Genomic DNA, 22,075 nt, shown 5'->3' on the forward strand with positions numbered 1-22,075 from the left:
GTAACCGATTGGGAAGTCATGAAGTGCCACGAGCTTCGCTCAGCACTGCCGCAGGAGATTCTGGTTATCGGCCCCCATCCTAACGAGCCATGAGAATGGTGAAAGACCGCATCAGAGGGAGCGCGTCGAAACTCTTCTGGCTCGAGCAATGCAAGGAACCCCTAAAAGACTGAAGATTAGAGATGATGGTCTGCATCTAGGGGGCCTTGGGGTCAAGGGCCAACAGGCAAGATTTTCATAGCGACTGCGATGAGATGGAGAGGGAGGATTTGGGAAGGAGTTGTACAAAGACCTCACTTGGATGCCCTAACGGTTGATTGCATGTGGCCATCGCAATCTACTTTTGTCTACAGTATCCTTTTCTCACCTTCACAGTGTAATTGTGTGCGAGACGATTTCAAGCTTAGTCGAGAAAGGAGTGCTGACTTGATCCGAGCCACTCCTTCTCTCCTGTATTGCCAATTTCTTGCTGGCGTTGCCACCCCTTTCCACCTCCTTTCTCAGTGCCTCAGCTTGGGCCAGGACTATTATGTATCATGGAAAGGCGTCAATCCAATATCACAGTCGAGACCGCGGAATCGGCCCTCCGTCCCCACAGACCATTTCTCCCAGTTCTCTCTGCGCCAGGCGTCGGTGGCGCCATAGAATCACCTCCCCAAGAGTCCAAACCCTCCACAACTCAGACTAGCCTAACCGAACCGTCCCAGAACAATCATCCCTGATCCTGTTTTTGATCGAGGCTATCTCGCTACCGCTTCTGCCAGACGGAAAGAAGATGGCCTGGGACACGTGGATGACGATGAAGTCATTTCGAGCTGCCCGGAAAGAGGACACCAGCGCAAGCCTACAAACAGGTTTAAGAATCCACGGGTCAAACTCCCCTTCAGCATGCAGGCCTGGCTGAACCACTGCGAATCACCTTCTTCCCCCTACGACGATCCATATGTCGGCTGAGGAGGGCCCAGGGCGTGGTGGAAACAATAAGAAACCCCATGTGAGACACGCCATCAGAGCAGGATTGCCGTCAACCACACAAAAAGTCCACAAGAGACCAGAACCACGAAGCCAACGCTGTTTTCTTGCGAAATACACCTCCCTGCAGACGCCCATGTGCCCTCGAGACTTGAGGCCAGTGTCCCCTGCCACCCAGCCGAAAAAGGTTCACACTCTTTGATTAGGCCATACCTGAAAGGAGAAGGGCTCAGCAGACATGCAGTGATGGCCTGACTGGCAGCGTCCAGGCAAACTTTCCGTTTGCTGCCGCCGTCGTCTTGCGGGCGTTCAAGCCTCACCTCAGGCCCAATCGCATGAGAGAGGCCTTTGGGTGCTGGGCAGATTGGCCAGTATCAGACCTGCGCCGCGACTCCGCCCCCATTGGCAAGATATCTTTAGCCGGCGCCACAAGGATACGCCCCAGACAGATACTAGGCTACTTCGAGCTGTCGCCAGGCCATCCCGCGGGCCAAGTCAGCTATAACCCGAAGGCCTTCTCCAACCGGGTCCCAACCACCGACAAAACGAAAGCACGACGATTAGATCGAACGACCTGCCGCTGCAGCACCACAGCTCCCTGAAATCCACCATTTTGCGAACTGGTCTTTAACCCTGATCACTGCCTTGGCCTGCTCATATTTTGCCAGAATCCATGCGCAATGTGTGCGCATGGTGAAGCCTCGCTGCGAACCATTGGTAGTACCCAGTACGCCCTCGATGCCCCTCCTGATTGGAGAAGACCCTTGGGAGCTTGAAATTTGAAATAACTACATATCCAGGACAAACATGAGTTCGGTCCTGCGTCTAGGAGGCAAGGACCGTTCGTCCTTCTTGTTCTTCAAGCGACAGAGCTCCGATAACGCATCGGATCTCTCTTCCGACAACCTCGCCCACCGCCTCCCCGACATCTCACATGTCGACACTCGGTCTTTGGCGGACCTCTTTGACGAATTTATGACCAAGGAGATCAACGACATACCCCAAACCCAGGTGCAGCGTCAGGCGACACCGTCTGCCAAGTTGACGAAGGGTATCAAATCCATCCCCTCGACCCAGTCAACCGGTTCTAGGAAAGCGTTCGATACTAAGGTCGACTTTTTGAAGGTTGATATCACCAGGAATGATTCCACAGCATCATCTTGTTATTCCCAACCAAGCCAGAGGGATAGCGACTGCTCACCCTTAGTCACAAGACAGTCGTCCAGCTCCAGCTACACCCAGGAGCCCTCATCTGCCGTACAGAGAACCGTCTCTGTAAAAACCAACACAATATCAATCCCCAGACCACCGGCACAGGGATTTTTAGGGATTTTTACGGAATCTCCTGTGAGCACTCAGCCTTCACCATCAAGGGCCAATTCGTCCTCAATAAGGGTCGTATCAATGCCCCCAAACCTGGACAAACCGCTTCCACCAGGCCCAATCGACATCAAAAGGGCTTCCACTTCCGCACCGGATCTACTTCTACGTCAGTCTGCGGCAGAGCTTCCATCTGCGTTCCCGATCCGCTCAGCTACTCATTCCTCCACTAGCGTACAGCGCACGTTTTCTCAACCAGGCAAAATGTTTTCCACGAGACGGGGCTCTGAAGGAGGCGCTGTCGCAGAGCTGCCGGCCTGGTCGTCGAGATCAGTTCGAGAAGCTCGATCGGGGACGACTGCAGCACATGGCCATCACAGGAACCGCTCAGCATCTGACACGGGAGTCCCGCAGCCTGGACGATCTTTAAACCAAATGTCCAGACGGCACACGGTCGATATACAGAAGCTCGCCTTAACCGCACCTTTTTCTTCTCGCCCGCCTCAAACAGCCCCAAAGCAGAATCGTCGTCCAATCACTGCAGCGACTGCCGAGCGCGTCATATACAGAATCATGTGCAGCCTGCACAGCGCACGAGACCTCCAGGCAACTGCGATGGTAAGCAAAGGCTTTTTACGGACCTTTCAACGGAACGAATCCAAGTTGGTGAGCCATTTGGTCTTCAAGATATCACGAGCGGCTTGGGAGCTTCGGCGGAGCATCCTCGCCTTGAAAGGATCGAACGACTTCCTTTTGAAAGATTATCGCCGTGACTGCCGAACCCTCGACGCCTTAAAAGCATTCATTGTGGCTCATTGCAGTTCGAGTTGCAAGCAGAGTACCGTCGTTGGTCTTCTTGGTCAAGATGATGCCCGAAAATCTCAGATTGACGATGCATTGTGGCGTATATGGACGTTCTGCACTTTATTTGGAGACACGGTTGGTCAGTCTGGGCCTGCTCAAACGGAAATCGATTGGCTCAACGGCAGCAGAGCGGCCAACAACAAGCAGCTAGGTGCTGGTTTCGCAATTGGCAATGGGAAAGGACTTATGACTCACGAACTTGAAGATATGAACGAGATGTGGCAGTGCTTGCAAATTCTTGTGTCGGGTTTCCGTGGTCGGGAACAGGAAGCCAAGCGATATGGAGTCTTCGACAATTGGCACTTGCGAGAGACAACCTCGGAGTCGCAGCACCTCACAGAGTGGACCTCGTACCTCCTCGCCCTGGGGCCCCAAACTGTTCTCTCGTTATCCAGTTGCTCGTTCGAACAGGCAAAGATGCTCGGCCTGACAAACTGGCCTGTTCCACCCGCAGGTCAAAGTCGGACATCTTTCTTAACGACGGCAATTGCCCAAGTCTACCAAGAAAGGGTCCTCGAAGACGCCACTCGGAGGGCTGCACGAATGTCGATGCGCCAGATGCCAGGGCAATCCTCAGTGCCTCGAGCCCCGACCCATCGCCCAACCAGATCTCTCGATGAGCACCTGACCTTCTTGCCTTCCACGCGGACCACGGCTCAGTCACAATCGCTCCGAATTGATACCTCTAGCCAGAAAAGAAGACCGGTCTCCACAAATGCTCTTGCAGGTGTGCGAATGGAGATACGCCCAGACTGTGATCCTGCGAATACTCGGCACGAGACCCAACCAGATCGTGATGCTATTTCTGGGACAAACCTGCCTTCCCACCTACTTCCGACGTCGCCTACAGCAGATCCGACAGTCTATTATTCGCTTTCAATGACTCCAACAGCAAGCACCAAACTCGGGGCTACATTATTCCCCATGGACTATGCTAGTCCTACACCTCGTGTTCCTTTTCGTGCCCCTGAGCCGCCAGCAGCCTCAGCCTCCGCTGTTGTTGATCCAGTAGACAAAGCAATGGACCTCCTAGTACGTGAACTGGGGTTTGCTGAAACCAGAGCGAGGAAGGCTCTTGCTATGTGCGATTCAGGCTCTGGAATTGATTTGCAGAAAGCTATTGAGTTGCTGACGGTTGATTCGAAAGATGCTCACCAAGAGAATCCTTTACCTGTGGAGCTGCCTACGCCTGTGAGTCTTGTCAGTGCTAGCAGGGCGATGAGGCTGCAGCTGCCAAAAACATACTGTGATGGCCATTGCCAGCGAATGCCGACCATCTCGCATTCCCGGAATAGATCCACTGGCACTACAGGTACTGCTACTGATGTGTCCATTAGTCCAGTCTCGGCCCTTGCTGAAGAGGAATGGCAAGACACAATTTCACCGCTTCTCAGCGCGCCGACGTTGACCCCTCGATCGAAGGCCCCTTTGACCCGGGGCCCAAGCAAGGCTAAAGCATGGAAAGTGCTGGGAATGGACAGCATCCCAAAACGAAAGAACTCGGTGCTTCATATTGAGGAATATCAAGCCAAAGTGGAAAGGCGAAAGAGCATGCGCGCCAACACCAATGGAGGACAGCAAAGTCCGAAGATCAAAGAGGGACTTGGCAAGAACTTGCTTGGATTGGGACTTGCTATCGGTAGCAGTGCTGGATCTAAATCGGTGGAAGCCCAACTTGAGCGTGTCCGTGAGGAAGAGCGACGGAAAAAGGAGAAATATCATACCAGCTGCATGCCCAGGTATGCTTGAGTCCGCTTATCAATTGTGGACCGAGTGCAACATTGAGCGCAGTTCACGAGTGTTTCCCTGAGGTCACCATTGCGACCTCACATGCCTCTATTCCGGCCACATTTTCACTTCTGCATATTGACCTCCGGCGTCGGAAGTTCAAAAAGGCCATTTTGAAAATACTACGCAGATTCGAAGAAAAGGGACGAATCATCCACTCATTTTGCGAATATATGACGACATTCAAGGGGATATACTCCGTACACGGAATGACACGACAGGCAAAAGGACATACGACACAAGGGACATGATATGAATTGGCAGGAATGCAACAATTGACGACTAACATATACAACTAGACACCAGATGATATGCACTTCTCGGGGGGCACCAAAGAGCCGGACATGATGAGAAGTGGACATGACACCAAGCACATATCTTTATTTGTTTATGGGTTTCTCTTTCGGGTTTCTCCTGCCCGGTTCCAATATTTCGCACTTTCATTTGGCGGCATTCACTCCGCAGTTATATTCACATACCCACTGGCCATATACTGGAGTTATCCTGAGCATATCATTTGTATACTCTTCAATCACGAGAAATATGAACTTTCTAACAGTCCACGCGGAGGTCTTTTGCTCTGCGGACTTTTGACCTTGAACATCTCGCTGTGGGTATTCACACCCGCTACTCGAGCCATGAGACCGCTTCTTCCCGAGCAGACACGGACCTTGTCTTCTCTTTAATCTTTGCCTAGAGCAGCCTATAGCCGGACCTCTTTGGTGAAGAGGCAAACTAACTTGTCTTCATCCATACTGGTTGGAGGGAATATACTGGCGGGCCAGAGCAGTGGTGGTACCAGCATCCATGCGGTCCTGATCATGATCTTCATCTTGACGAAGACAAGCGGAGGCCCGCAGGGGTAGAGACTCTCATAGGGCCGAATTCGCTCTCTGGCAAACTGGACGTTGGTGAGGTCTTGGCTCCTACATGAGCTCCTCTCCGTCTCGATGCTTTCGGGGGGTTGGGCCTTGGTTATGTGCACAGAGCTTTCAGGGAAAGGGCCGAGGTGTTTTGGACAGTCGCTGGTTCGCTCACTTGCTCTCCCCGCTCTTTGGATCTTCAATCCAAGATGAGCGAGTGGGGAGGATGACGGAGCGTCTGGTGTAGAGGACGCAGAGGTGCCTTCTTCATGTATCGTATTGAATGGCATATGTGATATCTGAAGTGGTGTTGTTCCTTTCCTCCCTCCCGATGTGAACATTCCTGTTTCGATGGCTCCGGGTCTGCATTTCCTTGTTTTCCTTTGATGATCTCCCTGTGTTTCCGTGTACGTTGGATCAACAGGGCGCACACAAAGGCAGTGCGAGTCAAATGCCTTCCTTCTTCTGGTCAAAGTGTTTTTTTTCTGTCCATTCCCCTTCTCGGCTGTTTACCGCTTCTTGAGGATCGAGCTCGCGGCTGGATTTGCGTACCGTTATGTGATTCGAAGGGATGGAAGAGAGATGAGGATCGGAGGGACAGAGTGATGGTTGGGGTCGTAGTTTTTCCCGCCATGTTTGAGCAAGCAGTATGCCCTCTTCATGAGCCCCAGTACCGCGCCACGTCTTGTTGGCTACTTTTAGAAAGCTTGCATGAGGCCTTCCAAAGTCACTGCTGTTTGGTCAATTCACGCAGCACGACCTCCATCCCTATGCGAACCCGTACTCTTTTCAAATGTGCAGTAGTGTTTTTGCCAGACCCAAAGTATCATGTCGTCAACCGAACGCAGTCTTCCCCTTGAAGCATGCTTCACTCCAGTGCAGCGAACAAACTCAAATAAATGCCCCAGAATAATCCCACAACACTGGCCACTATCACCCTTTTGTTCACGGGCACGAGGGTGAAATTCATCAACGCCACGATGGGCCAGAGCTTCCAGCTGCTAATCATCAACGGGATAACATCTCTCTCCACTTCTCTTTGTACGGCTTTGGCAGATTTCCCCTTGAAGGCTGCCATGGCAGCAACAAAGGCGACTGTGTTCACAAATGCTCCCAATGTTTGGTCGAAGAGGAATTTGCGTAGTGTGTTGGGTATGTGGAGTTGTTTCTCGGCGGTCGGAGAGGAGGAGGTGGTAGAGAGGGAGGTGGGTGCAACAGTGTAGCCGGGGAATTTGTATTCGAGATATTCCTGCCAGAGGATGTTGGGCGGACAGGAGATGAGGGTGAAGATGACAAACTGCGCCAAGGGAGCGAGTCTGAGCGTGAAAGGGTGTGATTCTCGGTAGGCTTTTATGCCTTGCGCAGCGAGGTTTGAGAGGGCGGACAGGCACGCGGCTTGGAGCGTGGTAGTGATGAGATGGGAGACCATGGCGGTGGGAGGTGTTGCCGGCTTCCACACAGGAGATGGATTCCAAAACGCTGACGGAGGTGGGGGGAGAGAGAGAGAGAGAGAGAGAGAGAGAGAGAGATTCTCGAGTGACCTGGGGGTATATCATCTGTTTAACGAGCGTGGAGGAACCAGAGATGTGGTGCTGGAACCGTACGGTGAGACCGGCACAGTTTATTATGATTTCACATGCAAGTTGCCCGATCGTGGAGAAGTGGACAATGAGATTGCGGAGAAGCGCTAGAAGCGCCGAGCGCCATTGATGGCCAAAGTGCCCAGTACTTGCCAGTACGAGGTACCCAGTACGGTGCAGCAAGTGCCGTAACCCGGCGAGACCAAGCCACTGCATGACTCCATCTATACGGTGCCGGATTTTGTCACGTGCACTACGGAGGAGCATATAGCCAGCCTGTCCGGCGGCCTGGTCTCCTGGTGGTCTCGGATGACAACGCATCCCACCCCGCCTAGCAGCTGAGTGTTGATGCCCGAAGTGAGGCGAATCATGGCTCTTTACCCGTTGCAGGGCCCGTTTGCTGCCATGAATAGTACCTAACACTCGCGGCGAAGTACATGGGAAGGTGAAGAGGTATGGGGTACAGCTATCGCAAAGGGATCCCAGCCTCGCGGGCGCAGTGACCAGGATCAAGGTGGCTGCGTGTCCAATGGGTCCGGGACGATGGTGAGATCAAAGAGGTTGCAAGACGGGCCAATCTCCTGTGACGGCCATGAGTGCGCGCCAGGCAAATAGAAGCCATGGGCAATGGCCCCGTCAGTGTGTTCAATAGGGCAGCAGAAGGTGTGTGCGGTGTGTGTGTTGTCTCATGTAATTCGTCCCATTCGTCGCCCTGGTCGGTCGAGCGATGGCAGTCCGATTGGTTTGTCGGAAGGCTTTTGTTGACATGATGAAATTGAGATGGCGAGGCTCGAGCACAAAAGACCAAAGACCGAAAACCAAAGACGGCTCTCCCATGAACTGTGCTGGGTGCTTTTGACCTTTTTGGTGACTTGTGTGATTCAGCTGAACCAAGTAAGTAGGTTCCCCGCGCTTGCGCTGCAGGCGCAGGCACCGCAGGGACCGTGGGCAGCGCAGAAGGCGCAGCTTGTTCCCTTCCTCTCGCTCACTACCCAGTACCGAGTATGTAAATGGGAAATGCAGCTTAGCTTTCCTTCGTCCTCTCCCTCTCCACCCGTTCCCCCCCGCCTACCTCTTCCTCACCGACTCTCTATCCACGCTGCCCATCTCTGATCCCGGATTTCACTGTATTTGACACGGACCCGCCGCTCGCGCGACCTTGACCGCTCCACTGACATCCATATCCATCGTCTCTTCGTCCGGCGCGACACCCGAAGTTGGCTGAGTGGTGGAGAGACCCGTCAAAACAACAAGAATCTTTCCACTAGTTTCTCTGTATCCTCGCCCGCGCCTCGCCCATTGCCTCTCGATACAAATTGCCCATAACGCCTCCGCTCTCGTCTCTCGCCGTCCGGTTGCGCTGTTGTCAATCTTGTCCCCGTCGCGTCGGTGCGCACCTGTCTAGCCACCTCCAGCTTTCTCGAGGCATCCCGGCGACTATGGAACAACAACAGAAGACGGCTCCTCCGGTCTACGATCTTTCTCAAGGCGGCCACTATGGAGCCAGCGCCGCGGTAGGTGGTCAATCATCTCCCTTCCTTGAGATGGGGGTCGAGGCCCGTCCTGCGCACAAGAGGAGGATGAGAATATGGCACGTTGGCACGCGCAGAGTTGATGTTGTTCTGGATCAGCGACGTACTGACACAAAATTCTAGTTATCCGCTCAAGGCTATGTTCCCCATACTGAGTTGTACTCGGGACTGTGGTCAAACGTATGTGATCGTCTACCCCGATGCCGTTGTCACACCCCATGCTCACCAGTTCCATAGATCAACCAAGGTCTAACCGGACCATCGCGCGAAATTCTGGCAACTTATTGGCAACAAACCATCAATCATCTCGAAACCGACACCCACGACTTCAAAATCCATCAACTCCCCCTTGCGCGAATCAAAAAGGTCATGAAGGCGGATCCTGAAGTCAAGATGATCTCCGCCGAAGCTCCCATCCTCTTTGCAAAAGGATGTGATATATTCATCACAGAACTCACCATGCGCGCTTGGATCCATGCAGAGGACAACAAGAGAAGGACCCTGCAACGTAGTGACATTGCTGCGGCGCTCGCTAAGAGCGACATGTTCGACTTTCTAATCGACATTGTCCCACGAGAAGACAGCGCCGGCCACGGAAGCTCGAAAAGGCCCAACACCAGCGGCCAAGCTGCGGCCGCTCAAGTCCCCCAACAACAAGCTCAACAACAAATGCCACCCCCGGACTATGGCATGCAACATGGTACGATGGGCCCTCCTGACAGCCAATACGGCAGGCCCCAAATGTATCCTGGCCATATGGGCGGTGACGCGCAGCAAGATCCCAGCCAAGCCTATGGCCAACCTCCGCAAATGTTCACTGGCGGTGACATGTACAATCCCTACGCCCAGGGACAGTTTGGCGGGACCGGCGCTCAACAGGTAGGTCCCCCCCCCCCCCGCAATAGCCAATCTAGAATCTGGATGTACTCTTGCAAATCCAGAGCTCCCTGTAGCAGGCGCTGACTCGGCTTCTTTTCTCCAGATGTACTCCAATCTCCCGGGTCAAAGGCCACAAAGTCAAGGATATGGAGGTCCAAGGCCCGGCACCGCAGGCAGAGATCAACAGGTCAATGAGCAAGGGTACGGTCCTGGCTAGGGGCCAAGTCCGGAAGCAAATCGGAAATCTGATACTCCAGAACCCATCGTCGGGAGGAGGAAGAGGAAAATGAAAGAACTCCTCTTTGGAAAAACAGAAAATTGATACCACCACCGTTTGATGAAATTGTGTATTTTTGGATTGAAGACCATCGCGCTTTTGTCTCTCAGAAACAAATTATGCGAGCGCGCGGGTGACGGCAACAGCTCACCACTGAAGACGACGCCGAGCAAGGCAGAAAGACGGAACACATGACCCATGGGCTCCAGCACAGCACGGTCTCTAATGAACTGCATCCGCAGCAGAATGGCATTCTTTGGATTTCCGGTTCCCCAAATTTTGGTCTCTCCTCCTGCAGTCCTTGTTCCCTTTTGTCTATGACTGTGTGTCAGGATCCAATTCGTGAAGTGAGCGTGAGTCGTATGTTTGGGTCTACCTGATCGCGGCTAGGAATCAATGAGAAGAAATGAAACAGAGCCTCCTCCACGACGTATCACTTGAGCTGATTCAACCCGCCTCAACCAAATTGGTCCACAGCCCATAGCAGCCATGATGCTCGTCAGTTACAACCTTTTGCAACGAAGAATAGAGTATCGTCTCTCTAGTTAGAAGGACTAGGTCTTATGTCGAGAGATGGCGCAATCCGACCTCAGAGGCTGCAGATTCGGGAGAAGGACTTGTGCCTGCTTTAGAAAGCGAAAAGGGGGTGGGAAAATATTTCTAAGCTAAACAAGCACCCCATCCAGCGCGCTCTGATCGACGGAGATCGTACATCATACAGAGATACACCGCATACACAGCAGACTTGCATTGGGCCATGCGCAGAAGGAACGCGTCTTGGATCCCAAGCGCAATCGTTGACCTCGTCGAGAAGACAGGGAAGCAGGCCACGCAATCAATAATGGTTCAAGATACAGTACTCCGTATAATCTAATCGAGATCCGAATGCACTTCACCGCCCGCCATGCGACATGAAGCGGTTCTGCAACGCCGTAAACGTGTTGCCCCCTCTTGAACCCGTGCTCCCACTGTGCGCCAGTCCGGGGCTGTGGACCCCGTCTCTTCCACCCTCGCTGTCAAAGTGCACGTGCGCGGCGCCGCCCCTAGCAGACACTGACGACCTGATATCTACGTGGACGACCTTCTCCAACAACTGCGGGCCCTTGAGAGGGTCGACGTTGCGGTACTTTTTGTTGCGGAGGGAGATGTCGTAGAACTCGTCGGGCTGGTCAGTGCTCATCAGCGCGACCGTCTGGATCAGCTCGTCCAGCGACTCCAGCAGGATGCTGTTGTTCGGCAGGGTCTCGACGTAGGAGCGGAAGTGCTGGATGTCCATGTCCATCTGCGCGATGCAGGCCGTCGTTATCCTGTCCACTTGCGGCGACAAGGGCAGGGAGAGGATGCTGGAGGCGGTGTAGGAAATGGCGTTGAAGAGCATGAGATCTTTTAGTGATGACGGCAGAGAGAGCAGGACGCTGTTGATGATGTTGGACAAGTACCGCGTCAGGGTGAGGATGTAGTTCGATGGTTCGGTGGGCGGGTCGCGCGACAGCCAGTCGTACTCGGCAGTCTCGATCAGGTCGCTGACCTTGCTGTTGACGAGCTCGAAGATGCGGTTTTCGGCTGTCTTCTGGTGTGTGCTGAACTGCGCTGTCGCTTTGAGCGAGACTGGTGGGCCGACGCTCCCGCCGCCGTTGGGGCCGGAGGATGAAGAACGCGCCGTGGCAAGGAGGGTTTCGAGTTCGTGGCACGCGGTGGTGAAGTGGGAGAGGTTGATCAGAATCTGCACGATTTGACCCAGGTATTGCGACGAGAGCTTGGAAACCAGGCTGGCACACACTTTGGTGGTCAGGAGGTCATCCAGCGAGGTGAGGAGTTGAGAATCGATCTTGGATGAGAGCGGTGAAGGCGCATTGTCCTCCTGCGCCGAGAAGAAGTAGAACTGGTTCAAGAAGTTGCGGATGTCGATGCAGCAGAGTGGATACATTTGTGAGAATGGGAAGACGGTCGGGAAAGTCATCTCCTGCACGGGCCGGTCGGGTGTGTACCAGGAGACATTGACGACCTTTTCGAACTCTTCGGCGTTCTGGATCGGCATGGGCATGTAATCGTCTGTGCTGACGATCTCGATAAAATCTTCGCTGAACCGTTGCTTGAGGAGCTCGGCGTACTTGTCGAAGAGGACCAGCACAAAATTCGACATGGCCGCGGTGTTGAAGTTGAAGCCGTTCATTGTCTGAATGAACAGCGAGATGAGGTTTTTGATCTTCAGCAAGTGTTCGGCGTTGTCCACCGCTGTCAGGGCCTTGGACATCAGCGAGATGGCCGTTTGGCAGAGTGAGTCCCACAGCTCTTCGACTTCAGTAGTGGAGCGTAGATCGGGGACTTTCTTCATTGTAGCGCGCTCCATGATGGCGAACCCCGCAATATCTTCCAGGAGAGTGTGGAGATCGCCCATCTCTTCGTCAACGAGGGAGATGGAATTTTGAAGGAGAAGGTCGCGTTGAGCGCGACGACTGGCGGCATAGTCAGTCTTGAACTTTTCCATTTGACCGAGTGAGCGATAGATGTGTAGCGCCTCAAATAAGGGAGTGAAATCAACCTCGAGGTCTTCGCTCTTGAGCAGGTCATATTCCTCGTGTTCGTCCGCCACCAGCTCAATGGCAGAGTTGAGCTTGAAGTTGGCAAGATAGGAAGTCTTTTCGGATCTCTCCTTCAGACGCTGCTTGCGAAGGTCTGTATGGTAGAAGGACAGCTCCCCAAGGTATTGGGACATTTCTCGAACACGGAAGAGCCAGGTGTTGAGGTCTGCCATGACAGCCTCAGCAATGGATTTCTGGGTCGCAGGCACCGATTTCTGAATCAGCTCGCTTAATTCATACTGGGTGACGCTCTGCAGATGGACACTTTGCAATTCGTCCAGTGCCCGCAGCGCAGCATAGTGCTTCTTCTGGTCGCGGAGCTCCTGGACTTGGTTCGCCAGGCGAAGAACCTCGAGACAATCCTGCAGAGCGTGCCGGGCGTCTTCTATATTCTGTCTCACGCCTCGGGACTCGACTAGGGCTTTCTTCTGATCTACGAGCCGTTCAGTGCTGGCTTGAATGGACTGGTTCAATTCTAAAATCTCGTTGGTGAGGGTGACGGTGCCTTCGCGGATCCGGAGCAACTGGTTGACAGATTTTACAAACTCCTGGTGGTTTGTGTTGCATTGGCGCTCAATCTCTGCCTCCCGTTCTCCGGCAAGGTCGGACAGCTGGCTCAGCAAGTGGGCAGTCTTGTTTCCATAGCTGTAGTCCTTGATGTATGGAATCAATTGGTCGAGCGTGTCCGCCTCTGATGAAGAGGTGACGATCTTGGTGATGGTGTCAGCCTGGGGTCATGAGATGGAGCGGTCACGTATACCTGCTGAAGCACATTGTTCATGTCATTTCTGTATGGCGCTATTGACGGCATTGTCCCAAGTGCAATCTTTGTCGGCGAAAGAAGCCCTTGTTCACTGTGCAAACCAAGTCCCAATATCTGAACTTTGCGTCACTGTCGGTTAGACGGGGCTCATCCACGGTAGGGCAGGAAAATGCTGATCAAACAACGCAAGCTGGGGGAAATCTGGAGCAAATAACGATGAATTTGTCTGGCATCAAGCATCCGGTCTGGTCTGTGCGACAGTGCAACAGAAAGGGATAGTATGATAGATTCTGGATTCTCTCTCGCATGGCAGCGAGGTGTCAGGACGTGTCAGAAACCACGCTAACGCCTTATGGTTAGCACAATAGCCAAGACATTAGCGCTGTCGATCCTTCTTCAACCTCGCAACTTCAAGTGTTTGTGGTTTCCTTTTCTCTTCCCAACATCATCTTCATGTCATCCAGATGACCTTCCTCTTTGGCAAGTCAGGGCACTGCGGAAGCTGGCTGCGGTGGCTATGAGAGTCAGGGAACTCGCGCTGGCGAGGTAGAGCTTCCAGAAGCGCAGTTCAAGAGCAGACATGTCTGCAAAGTGTCGGGCTTGTCTGGAGGACAAACAAGAGGGCTAAATGGAGAGAAGAAACGTCGCACCTGCCCGGTGATAAAGAATGTCAGCGGATCTGCCGTGTTGGTGCTGGGGAGAGCTGAGGAAGAAGACAACGAGAAGAATGTGAAAGAGCTGAATGCCGAGAGATGTGAACTTGGTGGAGGGAGAGCTTGTGTCCTCTCTTCGGGCCTCAAAGGCAGGTTCAATGTCCACAGACGGTGAATCCGCTAGCCAAGCTGTTGACTGAGCTTGTCGAGACTGTGCAAGCTAAGAAGACGGCGATGGTGTTGCCGATGATGTCGCCGGTGATGTCGCCGGTGATGTCGCTCGAAATGTCAGGCGCGAAGTGAGAGCGCAGGTAGGAGTTTGGCCTCACTTTGCCTACGTCGAAAACACGCCCGTTGCCGGAGGTTCGGGGTCGCCACGCATACAAATTGGATGGGCAGAGCCACGCAGCGAGCGGCTGGAATCGTGCAAACCATTTGCAAATCCCCCTCGCCGGTGAGACTCGCCAACACTCACTTGCTCCCAACCGCTCGATCGTCCAGCCGACTGTGTCTTCAGTCATTCAAGTTGCCTGTCGTCGTTTGAAGCGGTCTATTCCCGTTGTGGCCGTTTCCCAGCCGCTCCTTCCCACGAATTTTCTCTTCTTTCTTTTTTCAAAACAACACACCTCACTTTTCGTCCTCTCTCACTCTCTCACGCTCTCACGCTCTCACGCTCCTTTACCACCTTCACACTCCTTCTGCACCCATTCAATCCCTCGAATCTTGTTGGTATTCGTTCTCATCCATCACGTTCTTTACCACACCACACTCCTTCATTGATTTCAGAGCCCTACACAAGCTCAAAACATCGCATCCGGTGAGTCTAACCAATGCCCTGAACGCACTTCTCTCCCAAGAGCAGCGAGTTGGACATTGCCAATGGCGCCTTGATCTTCATGCCCTACCTGCCCTGCCCACTCCCTCATATGAGAGCTCCTGTGGCATTGGCTTTGATGACCTGCCCGCTCTTGCTGGCTCCATTGGACAGCATATTCACCTACGCACTTGAGCACAAGCTAACTGCCATTGAAAGTCATGTCTCCGCCACGTGGTGTAGCCATGGCTTCCTCCCCCCACTCCACGGATGAAAACACCAACCATGGAACTCCATCCACCAACCTCACTGCCTTCACCCCTGAGGCCGACTTCGGGTCCAAGGGTCATGTCCCAGACCTTGTCCATCCTGTCTTGAAGCTTCGGCCCGCTAAGCCCAAGCATGCCAGGTAAATATACCAAACTGGCTCTCTCTCTCTCTGCGCCAACCGCGTCTCAAACTTCCTCTGACTTGGCCTCAGTGTCTGCGACGAGTCCGAAGAGGACGTCTTCCTTACCGCCCCTGTCGCTGCCAAAGGTCCGCAGCTCTCTCCCACTGCTGAGGTCTTCACCCCAAGATTGTCCGCCGGCTTCATGAACAATGGCGGTCCAGCCCAGGTTGGATACATTGACCGTGCTCATGACAATATCGGAGTAAGACACTCTCTGCACAGCCATGTAAATACCTAGTATGCTGACGGCCCAGCAGACTCGTATGCCTGCTAAGTTCGCGTACTTCCCAGTCAACGTGCCCGGAGCTCCGCGTTCTGCTCAAGCCCCCGCCGTTAATCCCAATGCCCTTCGCTATGGTTTCGGCCTCCTTACGCTGGATCAGACCCCCCACAAACCTGTGGCTGGCATCTACCTACATGACTTCAACATCACTGAAGGCGTCTTCACAATGGATGAGAAAAACATCTCTCGTTCCTTCGCCGTTACAGGCGTCCCACTTTCATTCGGATCCAAGGTCATCAGTCGCCACTTCCCGGTAACACGTCCCACGTCTCTCTTGCCATCTTCATATACTGACATCGCCAGCCCGAGCTGTTCCCAAGTATCAAGGGCATCAATTCTACAGACTTTGAACCCAATGGTCTCTTCTCATTGGCTTGCGATGATATTCGCGACGCCAAACGCGCTGCCGACGTCGCTCATGCCATCTTGCCATACAGCTATATCTTCCCTCTCACGGCGAAGATGTACGCGTCTGACAGCGGCCGAGATCCAGATCTGGTTACTGATCATGAAGGAGAAATCATCATCAACGTCTACTACCAAGGTCATGCGACTGCGCCACCAGTTGAGGCAGCTCCCGTCCTAGCTGAGATCAAGCGTCTTCTTGCGCAATGCGGCGATGTCAAGGCTTTCCACACCAGCCCTGCTACTCAGGCTCATCTTCGAGAGATCCGTGTCGAGTTCTACAACGCCAGCCTCGTTGACGTTGCTAGGGATGTCATCCGTGGAACCATCATTCATGTATGTTACGTACCACCAACCCAGTCTTGTTGCTAATATATCGTAGGGAGCTGTTCTCGATGTCATCGCATTGCAGCCTGACGTTCGTGTGGTTTCTGAGTTCGACGAGGAACACCACGAGCAGCTTTCCGTCACTGGTCGCTCCAGAGTTCCCTTCGACCCAGACTATGATCGTATTGCTTTTGCGATCCAGCGTGATGGTCTTCGTCACGGTCGTCGCCTCAACCAGGCCATGAACCATAATGCCGTCGACGTCAGTCGCATCCAGGCGGGCCTTGATGTTCGCACCACTGTCGGTTTCTCTCCTCTTCACGCTCTTTGCGATATCACCAACTGACAACATGTTCAGATCATGCTCCGCAATATCCCCAATCGCGTTGATCAAGCCATGTTGAAGAATCTCCTCGATGTCACGAGCCGTGGCCGGTATGACTTCATGTACCTTCGCATTGGTAAGTGAAAAGACCATCAACTCGCCATGCCAGGAATACTCATCAACTCCATTCAGATTTCGCAAACAATTGTAACGTCGGATACGCATTCATCAACTTCGTCGATGTCAGTCTGCTCGTTCCTCAAGTCAATGTCTTTGCTAACTCTGTTCCAGGCTCAGTCAATTATCCCTGTTTGTGATCATTCCCTACCATTCTTCCCCTTACTGACATGTCTAGTTTGTTCTTGCTCGGGCTGGCAAGCGCTGGAATTGCTTCGCCTCAGACAAGATTGCCGAGGTCTCTTATGCCAGTGAGTATCGCTCTGCTCTTCCATACCCTCACTGCAACTTGCTCACTATTATCCGTAGCCATTCAAGGCAAGGATTGTCTTGTTCAGAAATTCCGCAACTCTTCCGTCATGCTTGAGCATCCTGCCTTTCGTCCCAAGGTAAGTCGGCTCTCGCCATGCCTTGATTTCCACTGCTAATTACCTCTAGCTCTTCATTGCTGGCAACGTTCCGAATGCAGGCCAGGAAGAGAAATTCCCTGAACCCGACAACCACTCCAAGATGCGTCGTTCAGTCGAGAATGCCGAGCATGTTGGTCTGTACCTCCCTCATTTCCGTCCCGGCTGGTTTCGTGAGCGATTCGCTGCTGGTGATCGTTTCCGTCGTCGTCAACCCTTGCGTCGCACTGGAAAGTTCAACGTTGATGAGGCTCGCCGTCGTGGTGTCTACTTGCCACCTGCTCGTGCCACCAAGCTCGAAGTGAAGGGTCCCCAGGATTTCACGGCGAAGCCGTCACCACCACGTCGCTCACCACCACGCCACTCGTCACAACGTTCCTCTCCACCTTGGTACTCGCCACCACGTCACTCACCAACACATCGTCGTATGCCGTTCGTGATTGACACCCGCAGCCCTTATGACCCGTTTGCCGGTCGTCCCCGCGCTTTTCCGTGAGCATACTTATTCTTATCTCGTCTATGACATCAGTGTACTAACTGCGCTTCTTCGATAGGGCTTTTCGCCCCTAGACAAGGCCAGGTGTACCGCGAAGAACAGCGCCGTCGCCGTTCTCAATTCGACCGAGGCACCCCTGGTGCTGAGAACGAGTTGGGTGTTGCACCTCGCTATCGTCTCCAAGATCCTGCGCTTGAACACATTGGCAATCTTCATCTTCCACGTTATTAGCACTGCATGATCGTGGCGCTGGATGTCTTACGATGTTTCAGGTCACACCGTGTTGGTTTCATGGTCCGTTGGTTGTCGATACCTGTGTTCTGTCGGCTTGGATTGTCCTCCTGCTTGACTTACGGAAGGGAATCGTGGCACTTGGTCTTTTGAGATCAAGTTGGTCTCACCCTGGACAACAAGCAAAGAGCGGCTGGACAACCTCCCCCTGCATCACGTCATCACTGTCATTGAGTCCCTTGTGCCCCCCTGTGTTATTACACAGGTTTGCCCCCCTAATACTTGCAAGTTTTCTTTTCTTTTCTCTTTTTCTCTCTTTTCTTGAAAAAAAAAAAAAAATGTGAGCAAGATTTTCTATGAAATCAATGTACGGCGGTTAAGATGGGATGGAGCTTGGGCTTTACTGAAGACAAATCATGTACCATCAACACAGCGTGTACTGATCACTCATAGTGATCTCATAGCTTACAATCAAAATGGATTTCATCCACTTTCCTTGTTCAAATTCGTTGTTTGTTGTTGCGGTTGTTATTCGCTGGCGCAAGAGGCGGCGTTGGTGATCAGGTGAGTGCCGCAGTCAACTTGTCCCGAAACTGACGCCGATGACAGGCCTGTTTTCTCGGTATCCACAAAACCCCTCAGAACACGCCGTGAACCCTGCGTCGACGCCAGCCAGCACTGCTTGACACGGATACCTTCCGCTAGCACAATGGAGAGCTGACGTTCGTGAATTGCGGCCTGCATTCACCCAGAACAGTCTACGCTACTTGCCGAGGAGAGTTGACTGACTCCCATCAAGCCGGCAGGGCGCCATCTTTGTCGGTGAGGAGCAGCTTCTCGGGCCCGGGGTGCGTGGACAATGTCGGACTTCGCAAGCCTGAGGGGCAGATTTCGAGCAGTCCCCAAAGAGAACTTGCACGAGTCTACGAGTGGCAAAGTCATCAAGAGGCCCCGAGAGTCGCATGTGTGCGCTCAATGCAAAAAGGCCAAGTTGAAATGTGACCGCAGTCAGCCATGCGGAAGCTGCGTGAAACGAGGCGACGCTGCCATCTGCAACTACCTGCGGGTGTCAAGCAACGCCATGCGTGGCGGCGACATCAACGGCAATCGTCACTCGGTGGCTGAAGACAGACTCCTACATTTGGAATCGCTGGTCAAGCAGCTGATGGAAAATCAAGCATCGGCGCAGGCAGGCAAGGACGCAGCACCGGCAAACCCGGTCACGCCGCCGGTGGGACCCTCTGATGCACATCATGAGGAAAGTAATTTGGCAAGCTATGTCGGGTCGACGCATTGGTCGGCGATATTGGATGATATCCACGAACTGAAGGCGGCCTTGAGCAGCGCAGCTCATGGTCAGGAAGGGGATGATGGCAACACCCTGTCAGAATCTTTTGCCACCCCAAACAGCCGCCACGACCCCATATTTGGACTCTCAGGCAACTATTCCCTAGCACAGGTGCTATCCCAATATCTTCCTCCGAAGCACGAGGTTGACCGGCTGCTCGCCATCTACTTCCAAGGAGAAACTTTCATCGTTCCATTTATTCATACCTACCAGTTCCAGCGCCAGTATCGAGCATTCTGGAGCGGGACGACCAGTGTCAATCCACTTTGGCTTTCCATGTTGTTTTCAATTTGCTGCATAGCTACTTCCATCAAAGCCGCACATGGCCCTTCCGCGACGAATATCCCGAGGACCACCGCCAGCTCCAACCTCCATAAAGCCGCCGGGCAGTGTCTAGTTCTCGGAGAATACTACCGACCGCAGCCATTGACGGTGGAGGCACTTGGCTTATACGCTCAATACAAGAACCTCAAAAGCCTCGACCCCTCTCGTGAAGCCGGAGCTATCCTGGGGATGGTTGTGCGCATGGCCTATGAGATGGGCTATCATCGGGATCCGGACTCATTTGGCTCTTTCACGGCGTTTGAGGGTGAGATGCGCCGGCGGTTTTGGTCCGTATGCAAGCAGATGGATCTCATGATCTCCTTTCAGCTTGGCCTTCCAAGCACCATCTGCCTGGAGAATTGTGATACCAAGTCACCGAGAAACCTTGTGGATTCGGATTTCGACGAAACCACAAGTGTCCTGCCCCCTTCCCGTCCCGAGAACGAAACAACAAGACTCCTCTGGTTTATTGTCAAGGACAGGCAAATGTCTAGTTTCGGAAAGGTATACCAGGATGCTTTGTCCTTCCGAGAGAAGACCGAGACCGAGGTCCTCCAACTCGACCAGGAAATTCGACAAATGTACGAGACAATCCCCGAAGTCCTGAGGACGCGACCTCTCTCAGAGTCGATCATGGATTCCCCATTTGTCATCATGACAAGACTCTACATAGATTTCATTTATCTGAAGAGCCTTTTGGTTCTCCATCGGCGATACATGGCACGCGGCAACTTATCGAGCACAACGTCCTGTGTGAGTGCTGGGACACGTCTCGTCAGTCAATTCATTGCCATGTACAAGGAGATTGCACCTGGTGGTCTCCTGCATACCGAGCGGTGGATGTTGACAAATTTTACGATGAATGATTTTCTGCTCGGCGCCATGGTGCTCTGCCTAATCGTCCATATTCGGCGCAAGGATATGGCCAGTAGTGTTCCATCATTCATTGACGCCGCTACAGAGGCCGAGGTCGTTGCCCTCCTAGAGCAGGCTGTGGTCATCTGTATCGAGAAGTCCAGTCTGAGTAAAGATGCCAAACGGGTTTCAGTTGCTATCCGTCTCGTGTTGGACAGCACCAAATCTTTGGACATGCCTGACGCTAACGAGGCTTTCTCCCCCTACAGAAAACAGTCCAACATTGCTGGCAGCTCACAGGACGCTGACTTAGCGCCCTTGCCGTTGCGACCCCTGGAGGACCAGCACTACCTTTTGGGGAACCAAGAACTGTCCTTTGGACTTCTTGATCCCTTCAATTTCATGCGTGATGATGTTGAGAGGATGGATTGGATGACATTTGACTCGCAGATAACAGGTCGAGACGGTCCATTCACATATCTGAGCGAGTTTCAAACAGGGCGAGGAATGTGACTGGCCTTCTCGCCTTGAGCTGCTACACCCGTCGAGGATTTCATGGGTATAGAGTGCCTGCTGTGGGCGACGCACACTGGGTTTTGCTCATCCACCCCCGGCCATCACCAAGGCTGGATCCCATCTTTCCTTACTACTGATCCAACATCTTCGTCCCTTCTCCCCTCGACCACATCCCTCACCACGCCCGCTCCGACACTCGGATCCAACGCACCCATCTGCCTCAACAACTCTGGGTTTCCCAGACCGAGTCCCGTCGCCAACATGCCCGGGCTCACACACCACACCTTGACACCATCCTCCTTCAACAACCTGACCCACTCACGCATCATCATATTCAATCCAGTCTTACTCGCCCTGTATGCTGGAATCCCTAACCCTGCGAAGACACCGCCATCTTTCGGCCAGCCTTTTTCCGTGGGCGAGTGGTTGATTCTCACCGCGGGATTCGTACTCTCCGCGAGAGTAGAGGTACCGCTTGTGATAAAAAGCAGTCGGGGGTCTGAAGATTTCAATAAGAGTGGCATGAGTATGTATGTGAGGATGTATGTTCCCGTCACGTTGACATCCCAGGATTTGTTCCACATCTGACGCATAGTGAGGTCGCCGGAGGAGAATTGGTGGTCAAACTGGCCGCCTGTGGCCGCACCAAGAAGTGCAAAAGTCAGCCCTTTATTTGGTCTTGGATCGAGGTTGATGGAACAATATCATGGGACGGAATCGTTACCAGCATTGTTCACCAGCACATCTAGCCTCCCATGATTCTTCTCAAGATTTCCGAACAAAGTCTTGATGGACTGGTCATCCTCGATATCGATCTGGACAGGGGTTACCACACTCTGACTTTGGGGAAAGTCCGCCTTGACCTGCTTCGCAGCAGCAGTTGCTTTCTCCAAACTACGCCCGCCTAGGAGGATGGTGTATGTCTTTTTGGAAGATTGAAGCAAAGACTTGACAGTCTCGAGACCTAAACCCGTGTTTGCGCCTGTTATCAGGACGATGGTGTCGGTTGCCATGGCTGTGATGGTGACTGATGATGGTGATGA

At 53.1% G+C, this 22,075-nt stretch overlaps 7 protein-coding genes across 7 annotated transcripts; 4 read left to right on the forward strand and 3 right to left on the reverse strand.

Annotated features, from left to right (window-relative positions):
• Window positions 1–2,727: 2,727 nt before the first annotated feature.
• A1O5_04630 (uncharacterized protein) lies at window positions 2,728–4,905 on the forward strand (the record flags this gene model as incomplete). The annotated part of the gene is made up of 1 exon (XM_007745234.1): window positions 2,728–4,905. One exon carries the CDS (start codon window positions 2,728–2,730, stop codon window positions 4,903–4,905), a length of 2,178 nt encoding a protein of 725 aa, XP_007743424.1.
• A 1,770-nt stretch (window positions 4,906–6,675) lies between these two features.
• Window positions 6,676–7,236, reverse strand: A1O5_04631 (uncharacterized protein; the record flags this gene model as incomplete). Its single annotated transcript, XM_007745235.1, has 1 exon — window positions 6,676–7,236. The coding sequence occupies one exon, from the start codon at window positions 7,234–7,236 to the stop codon at window positions 6,676–6,678; it is 561 nt and encodes a 186-aa protein (XP_007743425.1).
• A 1,590-nt stretch (window positions 7,237–8,826) lies between these two features.
• Window positions 8,827–10,015, forward strand: A1O5_04632 (uncharacterized protein; the record flags this gene model as incomplete). The annotated part of the gene is made up of 4 exons (XM_007745236.1): window positions 8,827–8,901; window positions 9,043–9,099; window positions 9,157–9,798; window positions 9,902–10,015. 4 exons carry the CDS (start codon window positions 8,827–8,829, stop codon window positions 10,013–10,015), a joined length of 888 nt encoding a protein of 295 aa, XP_007743426.1.
• A 952-nt stretch (window positions 10,016–10,967) lies between these two features.
• Window positions 10,968–13,468, reverse strand: A1O5_04633 (uncharacterized protein; the record flags this gene model as incomplete). Its single annotated transcript, XM_007745237.1, has 2 exons — window positions 10,968–13,367; window positions 13,418–13,468. 2 exons carry the CDS (start codon window positions 13,466–13,468, stop codon window positions 10,968–10,970), a joined length of 2,451 nt encoding a protein of 816 aa, XP_007743427.1.
• A 1,664-nt stretch (window positions 13,469–15,132) lies between these two features.
• On the forward strand, window positions 15,133–17,989 carry A1O5_04634 (uncharacterized protein; the record flags this gene model as incomplete). The annotated part of the gene is made up of 11 exons (XM_007745238.1): window positions 15,133–15,296; window positions 15,369–15,540; window positions 15,596–15,874; window positions 15,925–16,362; window positions 16,409–16,654; window positions 16,712–16,814; window positions 16,871–16,920; window positions 17,034–17,106; window positions 17,165–17,244; window positions 17,294–17,754; window positions 17,833–17,989. 11 exons carry the CDS (start codon window positions 15,133–15,135, stop codon window positions 17,987–17,989), a joined length of 2,223 nt encoding a protein of 740 aa, XP_007743428.1.
• An 859-nt stretch (window positions 17,990–18,848) lies between these two features.
• Window positions 18,849–21,029, forward strand: A1O5_04635 (uncharacterized protein; the record flags this gene model as incomplete). The annotated part of the gene is made up of 1 exon (XM_007745239.1): window positions 18,849–21,029. The coding sequence occupies one exon, from the start codon at window positions 18,849–18,851 to the stop codon at window positions 21,027–21,029; it is 2,181 nt and encodes a 726-aa protein (XP_007743429.1).
• Window positions 21,030–21,133: 104 nt separating this feature from the next.
• Window positions 21,134–22,045, reverse strand: A1O5_04636 (uncharacterized protein; the record flags this gene model as incomplete). The annotated part of the gene is made up of 2 exons (XM_007745240.1): window positions 21,134–21,666; window positions 21,757–22,045. The coding sequence occupies 2 exons, from the start codon at window positions 22,043–22,045 to the stop codon at window positions 21,134–21,136; spliced, it is 822 nt and encodes a 273-aa protein (XP_007743430.1).
• Between the last annotated feature and the right edge of the window lie 30 nt (window positions 22,046–22,075).

The sequence above is a fragment of the Cladophialophora psammophila genome (genome assembly GCF_000585535.1).
Source record: "Cladophialophora psammophila CBS 110553 chromosome Unknown aczJe-supercont1.6, whole genome shotgun sequence".
NCBI lineage: Eukaryota > Fungi > Ascomycota > Eurotiomycetes > Chaetothyriales > Herpotrichiellaceae > Cladophialophora > Cladophialophora psammophila.